The sequence below is a fragment of the Belonocnema kinseyi genome, chromosome 1 (genome assembly GCF_010883055.1).
Source record: "Belonocnema kinseyi isolate 2016_QV_RU_SX_M_011 chromosome 1, B_treatae_v1, whole genome shotgun sequence".
In the NCBI taxonomy this organism is placed as follows: domain Eukaryota; kingdom Metazoa; phylum Arthropoda; class Insecta; order Hymenoptera; family Cynipidae; genus Belonocnema; species Belonocnema kinseyi.
The window spans coordinates 169137177-169145234 of NC_046657.1; the positions used below are offsets into that span (position 1 = coordinate 169137177).

At 31.0% G+C, this 8058-nt stretch overlaps 1 protein-coding gene across 1 annotated transcript in view; it reads right to left on the minus strand.

The window, feature by feature from the left end:
• Positions 1-1180: 1180 nt before the first annotated feature.
• LOC117173648 overlaps positions 1181-8058 on the minus strand; it is a 14518-nt gene continuing 7640 nt past the window's right edge. Inside the window, exons 2-5 of the mRNA XM_033362290.1 lie at positions 4381-4474; positions 1937-2121; positions 1646-1870; positions 1181-1541 (exon numbers count right to left, since the gene is read on the minus strand). Of these exons, the coding sequence (XP_033218181.1) occupies positions 1255-1541; positions 1646-1870; positions 1937-2121; positions 4381-4474 (791 nt within the window). The 3' untranslated portion in view covers positions 1181-1254. The remainder of the gene's footprint in view (positions 1542-1645; positions 1871-1936; positions 2122-4380; positions 4475-8058) is intronic.

The window sequence follows — 8058 nt, forward strand, 5'->3', positions numbered from 1 at the left end:
GGATCAATCTGAAAAATCTCTATCCCATCCACACCCTACTCCTTTCCCCTGCCGAGTGAGTCACGCCTACCCCGAAAGGGAAATGGCTTAATGGTGTAATAAAAAAGCAACAACTCACAAGCGAGAGAACGTGACACAGTGGAAAGTCTCAGAGTGCATAGTACGCTCAAAGACTGCAGCGCTGACGTTCACTAAAATCATAACTACTCCTAAACTATCGAATATTTTGATCTGAAACCTCGCTAAACGAAACACTGGAAGTTACAAATGTTCGATTCGCCCGAGCATCAGAAAAAAATCAATAATAATTTTTGAAAACAACGGCTTTGAATTCCCATTACATTGTCAATCGAAGGACATCCTAAAGCACATTCCCCGAAATTTTCATTTAAAAAATTTAAAAACTGAAGCACTGAGCACGAGTTGAAGTGAAAAACGGATTAAAATCTACTTTTTCAAAAACAGCAGTTTTTTGGCTTTATTGCGAAAACTACAAAAATTACAACTTTTTGTCTAAGGGGAAAAAGATGCACAATAAACTTTCACGTCCGGATATGTCCTTTAAAAATTTTAAATCGAAAATTTGTTTTGAAGCCTCCAGAGGATTTGCTTTTCGCTCGGTAAAATTTTATGTGTGGCTATTGAATCCGGAGTCATAATTATATTTCGCAACTTGCATTGAGTTGTGAGATACATACAGAACATACAGACATCCTTCTTTTTCATCAGCAGCCTCAGCAGAGGCGATTTTTTTTTGGCGTCGACGCTTTATGGCTTGTAGTATTTTGCGCTGCATGAAATCTTCGGTCCCCGCAGTTTTTGGATTCAACACATTTTTTCTTTTTTTACTCTGATTTTGTACACTTTCATCGATTTTCTTGTTTCTCTTCAGACCTTTGCACGATTCATTTCGTATATACTATCTATAAGCCGAGAACAATTGTCGCAGCTTCTCGTATCTACCTACTTGTTAAAAAACTGCTTGAAACGCCTTAGATTGAGGTCGCATATTTTAGTAATTTACCCTACTATCTCGATGAAATTTTGACACAATATTTCTAAAATGTCATACTTTCAAAAATGCAATAAAAAATCGATTCTTTAAAATTTTCAAACTTGACTAAACCCTTAATTTTATTGCAGTTAGAATGCTTATTAGTTTAAATTGAAGAGATTAATCTGCAATAATAATAAGTCTGTATTTACAAGATGTACATGAATATCTCGAGATATATATCTCTAACAAATATCACGTCAAAATTTTTGTACATCAATTGTATATATCGGAACAGGAGCATATTCATTAGTAGATTCATGATGCGATAACTTGTTCGATCGTTGACTTGTCATAATCCACAAAACTGGATTTATAATAGCCGAAACAATGACCAAAATTGGCCACAGTAGTTCCACTGGTAACCAGTACAAAAAATTTTTCAATCTGGAATTAGATTGTTCATGGTAATTTTCCATTCTCATTCCATATAAACAATCCATTGATTTTATAAGTAGACTGCAGAAAAATGTTGCTGTCATCACAACTGTAAAAATAAGGTCAATAATAAATTAGACCAATTTATATTTTGTTGCAGAAAATCACTATTCATTCAGCAATTAAAAAACAAAATTAATAAATATGACTGACCCAGGATTACAAAAGTTTTTTCTCTCCATTTTAGAAGCTGGGCATCAGGTGAATAAGATTTACTTTTCTTAATATCTGCATGGGTTTTTACAATTACTACGAAAATGTAACAATATACCAATCCAAGTATTTCAAAAATTGGAAAAGCAAAAGTCATCAGTTCATAAGTATTAAAATGGGATACCGGTTTTAAGTACTCATATTCGCAAGCTAGCATATTATTTCCTGAAAAAAGATTATATTTTATAAAAGAAATAATATTTAAAATATACGGGAGTTAGAGTGGCATACCATATTTTACGTTAAGAATGCTTATTTCAGGAATAAGGTTCATTATACTTGAGCTCCAAATTGCAGAAAGCATAAAAAATGATAGGTAAATTTCCAAGTTTCCTTTTGCCTTCAACGATAATGTCATTTTTAGAATCCAGTGTATTAATATTGCTAAAACAGTTAGCAGGGAAATAACGTCGATCCTATAAAAATAAATAAAGAAGATATATTATATATTATAATTAATATATTTGTTGTTTATATACTCTCGAAATTTTAATTGTGAGAAGTTCGTCACTGAGTCAAATCAGTAAAGATTTACAGTGATTATTCAGTGCATAACTGTATAATAAATCAAATTCACTAATTATAATTAATAAAAATCCACATTTATTTTAATTAGTGACGCAAACTGCTGAGTGATCTAAATTTAGAAAGTACCTTTAACAATTTTATAAAAAGTATTTTAAAGGTAAACAATGATTGGGAGAACATTATTTTACTTTAGCGTTGCTGACGACGACTAGAGACGCCTAAAAATGTTTAACTAATGTTTAACTGATCAATCTCTATTTTGAAAAAGGTTTTTTAATTTCTATTCAGATAAACTTAACGAGAAAAATTAACATTTTTCGGATTTGAGCTTTTAACTTATTTTAAGTAATGCGATTTTTTTTCAATTACTAACATTTGAACGAGCCACGTTATCTAAAGATGGCTTGTCAATAAGGAAAAAAATGGTACAAACAATTGTTTTGTTCATACATTTTAATTGGCTAATGTGTTATAATTTAAATACTAAAAATAATTAGTTAGTGTATCAAATGATTATTCCTAACAAAAACATTATACGGTTGTTTAAATAAATTTTATTAACACGTCCAATTTTTGACGATCTACTTAAAACATGATGTCTTTTTCTCTGAACCTGATGCTTATAATTATCAAATTTATTTTTTCTATTTATAAACTTCTTGAAGGAAAACTGTTTACAATAATCAAAATTATAGTTATTTGGTAAAAAAGACATAATGTATCAAGGCAGCTGTTTATAATTGTTTATGTCAAAAATAAATTGTCAACAACCGCATTCTTCACTAGTTTATCAAATTTGTTTATATGAATCTTTCTAGAGATTAAATTATCGCGGACTAGAAAATTAAAAGTATTAATATAGGAAAGAACTAGTTTTTTGTAGAAAGATTCGCCGATTTTGAATTCGTATATGAACTGTTCTAGTATGTTAAGAAACACAAACATTAAACATTAAAACATTAAACACAAACCACAAATTTTTCGTCAAAAAGTGCTTAAATAATATAATTTGGAAAATTATTTCTAATAGTAATAGCGATTATTATAATACAATTTCTTCCACTATAATATTATTTTGATACAAATTGGATGCAAGTTTAAAGAGTTAAACGTCAAAATAGTGAAAATGTAAAAAGACCACTGTCAATAAATGATAAAAATTTTTGTTGATTCTATAATGATAAACTACCTTCAACAGAATACTTTTTATGCCGTGAATAAAATGTATTTCAACTTATATAAGAAAAACTTTCATCTACTCTGCACAGGAAATGAGCTTCTTCACAAACAACTTGAATAAAATGAAAATTTGCAATAAAGTTTTTTACTACAAATTTTTTCTGACGGTCATAAGGAAGAGAAACGTATGTTGGTTTATACTTATTTATAACAAACTATAATAGTTAGGCTCGCAAAAAAAACTTCTATCGTCTGAATTCTTGCATAATATGTAATTAATCACAAATTTACGATTAGTCGATTTTTCAAAAAGAAAAAAAATGGTTTTAAAAGTTTATTTAAAAGCCTGAATCGGTAACTTTTGAAAAATGTAAGAGCAATTTCAATTCAGTCGTCGAATAACTTACATTTCATGTTAACCTGACTAATCCAACACTTCCATACTATTTGTTGTTGAAGCTCATGATTACGAAAAAGATTTTGTGAAATAAATTTGCATTTTAATGGGGAAAGTATGTAATTAATGAAAAATATGCAGAAAGGTGATTAATTTTACTCGCATATGTTATTCCTAAATTGACTTTAAAATAAAACAGCTTATTAGATGTCATCTATGCAATTTAAAAGTAAGTTATGTAATTTAATTATTATTATATTTAAAGTTAACATCATAACTATTTTGAACTCCTAACAGAAGATAATCATCCACATATAATTCCGAAAATCATGCATTGACGCAATGACGATCTGATAAGTCCTGCCATTCGCACTGCACTTAATATTTTATTTAACGATTTTTATGCTATTACAATTTTGATTTTTTCTTTCCGAACCAATTTTTCTGACTTCTGTAACCAGTCATTGACGTACATTTTAAGGAATGACCTGCAAAATAGGCCTTGAGATTTAACCAATCAATCTTTTGTGACCTTATTACATAAATTATTATAAATATAGCTGAAACTTACTTCTTCAAAACATAAAATAATTTGCATCCAATAGGAGTCTCTCCCAAATTCCAATCATAATCTAAATCCTGATGAAGAAACCTCTCAATGATAGCTGAAAAAATGGATAACTCATATAGTATTCAACACAACTTTTTTAACTATTACGTTTACGTGTAACAAAATATTTCTTCAAAAATTTTAAGGAAAAAATAAGTCGCCTAAACTTTACTTCACTCTCTAAGACTGTAGCATGGGCCTGAAATTTCTTTAAATAACGTATAACGTTTATTACAAGAATAATGAATGAAATAATGGGATAATGTGAGCACTTTTTAATGACACTAGACTACGACTAAATGCCCGGTGCTCGGGATTAAGGTCTTCACTGAGCGCTCGCTTAGTAAATCCACGCCCTTTAGGCTTGGTGGGAAGTATCTGTGGCGTATTGGTGGACCATATAAATATCGTGTTGCGGACACGCGTCTAATGCCCTGCTCAAGGCCCTTATCGAATTTAGAGGAAGTTAAATTGAGAGAGACTTGGTTAAGAAAGGCGCTTTGTGAGAGCATACTGTATTGAGAGGATTATAATGAACCTTGCAATATACGTTATACGAAATTTTTCGAAATTGGTGGTCAGTCAAGTTTCAACAACTAATTTTATTTATTAGTATTTGATACTTCTTTTTATCCAGACTGCATCAAATGTATGTATTTTCGTGCATATGAATGTGTGTTAAGTGACCTTTTTCCGCCCCTAAGATAAGCCACGACGCAAAAAAGCTACCTTCTGCCCGCTTCAAATGCCCTTAATGGTAAGTTTTCGATGTGCGCATCGGCTTAGCTGCAAGTCGCACTTACATACGTAATTTGTCCTCTTTCATATCTTGATACACAATGTACCATTTAAGTTAATTTTCAAAATAAAAATTGAGCAAACATATCTTCAGAGTGACTAAATTTATACAGTTGTGCGTAGATATTCTAAAATCTGGATGAACAGTGGAATGTGGTATGATTAGCAGTTTTGAAAGATTTTGGTTAATGATTTTTTTAATGTGGCAAGAGCCCGTGGATTTCCTTCTTGCTTTTGTTGTTTCCAATATTCTGAAAATACATCTCTCAGATGTCAAGCGTACGACTTCGCAGAGTAAAGACGTCTTTCTTTGCCCGGCAAACTGATCCTCACCCACTTTGCCATCCGGCACCCTACTTAGTAAACCGTAGAGGGAACACGACCAAGCTAGGGTGGATGCAGCCATACCTTTAAGGTCATCAGTTAAATACACGAATTCAAAGCACTAGTTACTGTGTTTTTTTAATGCACGTGTGTCTCTCTCTCTCTCTCTGTGTTTGTGTCCATTACTCGCAGTCGATCAGCGATCAACGAGATCTAGTCCACTCGACATGGGACTAGTGATCCTTAATGTTAGGTTCAACATGGCTCAACAATGAGCCATGCTTTGGTTTTCTGCGAATCGAAATATTATATGAGATGCACAAGTAAAAGTAACTTTCTTAGTCCAGACATTAGACCAACATTTTTTAAGCTCGGGAAAGTGTTCTACAGGTGGCTGAAAGTAGGCTAAATTCTCTACGATTACAAAAAAAGAACAATGTCATACATATAATAGGTCATCAATTATGACCCCTCAAACTTAGTCATTTTGGCCTGTTTTTACGTTTAAAAAACTGGATTTCAGTTTTTTTCCCAATAAATCGTGTCAGATTTAGTTTGCGTTGATGCTGTTACATGATGAAATAAAGTCTACAAAAATCTACGTATATATAAAAAAAAGTCTTTTTAGCCTATTATTTGGAGAATTTCTAGGTTTCAAACATGGCATGTGTTTGCATATTTAACTAAAAACAAAGAATTTGTTCTTTAGAAAATATCTCGTTTTCTGTGGAATACACGACAAAAATTTCTTCTGAATAAATGAAAGTGCAGTAAATTTAGCGTCAATTCACCAAAAAGAGAGTCCTAGCTCTAATAGGTCACAACATATGACCTTCGAAAAAGTTGTCTTCCTGTATAGAGACACCTCAGGCAGCGTACCGTAAAGTAGAACCACGGTCATATTTCGAAATTTTGTCCGAAATAAGTGTCTATAATTCATTTATCATGTAAAAGACGTCTTTTGCCATTGATAAATAAATCATTGTTAACAACAAAAACTTATCATAATCACTGTTGATTACTTTATGAGTTCTTTTGTAGCCAAAAAGTATATTTTATTGACCAAAAATGTGATTTATATTTTTCATCCATAAACAAATAGTTTTCTAATCATTTTTTGTAGCAATATCTTCTTATAAATACTTTTCGTGCATTTAATTCCATACTTACCTTCAAGAGAATTGTACATAATATACTATGAGGATTTTTTCAGATTAAAAATAAGGAATTCATTGATTAGCTTAAAGTAATTACATATCAAATGTTATTTTTTATTTTAAAAATCAATAGAGCAGAGTAATCGAATATGAGATATTCTCGTAATATGAAAAAGCGGGGTATCAGCGAAAGTAAGAGACCCACTCTGTTGGTTCTATCACTAACTTGTAGCCCTTGTAGAAAGAGTAATTTCGTGGCATAGTTCATTTTTCATTGAGCTTCTAAAGATTGTAGGCGAACTTTTTGTGAAATCGATGGTGGTCGAGTTCTTGGAAGGGAATTCGTTAAACCCTATTTATTATTTACTAAATATGTATTTAGGTGTAAAGTTTGTCTGGAGTGATGGGGATTGAATAACTATGTAGGAAAATATCGATAGTGTTGAAGTTTTTCATTGCACAGGTCAGGCATAGTAAGTGCATATTTTCACGGTGTGGTTCTCATAATATGAGATACCTGTGGTTTTTATAACACTGTGGCTGCGCGGGGAACACTGGTTACAAACGTTTTTGTGACTACTGCAAAAGCTAAATATATCTAAATAGCAGTAAATTTATACTTTGGAAACATAGAATGAAGTTTTTCATTAAAAATAATACTTTATTTTGCATTTTATTAGCTATTTCCTGGGGTATCTCATATTATGAGAATAGTTTGACGAGTTTGGAAAAAGCACTTTTTTACATTTTTTGTATTTTCAGCATAAAAGAATTTTGTAATAAAATTTGTTATTTGAGCTTCTTATGACAAACTGAATTTCCTTTAAAATGACCTATATTACTTTTAAATTCAGTACATAGAATTCCGACAATCACACCAATCAGAGTTGGTCTCTCATATTTGGGTACTCTCCTCTACATAAAGAAGTAAATAAGTTAGTTGTATCTAAAAGTTCTTCAAATAATTTTAGAAAATAGTTCAATACGCCAAAATTAAGTAATTCAAAAATAAATAGTTGTCAATTAATGGATAAAAATGGTTTAATATTGAATTTCTTAAGTGAATGAATTACGGACTCTATGCATGAGTTTAAAATTATTTTATCTTTTTTTCTAAATAAACACGTATTCGCACAACACTCAAGAGATCAAGTGTTTACACAAGATAAGTATTATAGATTTCCAGATTAGGTAACATTTTCTGAAGTGACTGTGACAGCAAGATAAGTATGGAATCAAATGTCGAGAAAGTATTTATGGGAAGATATTGTTACAATGATGAAAAACTACTCGTTTATTCATAAAAAATGGATAAAAGATTTTTTAATTAAAATTACTTTTTGCTTACAAAAGCACAGTG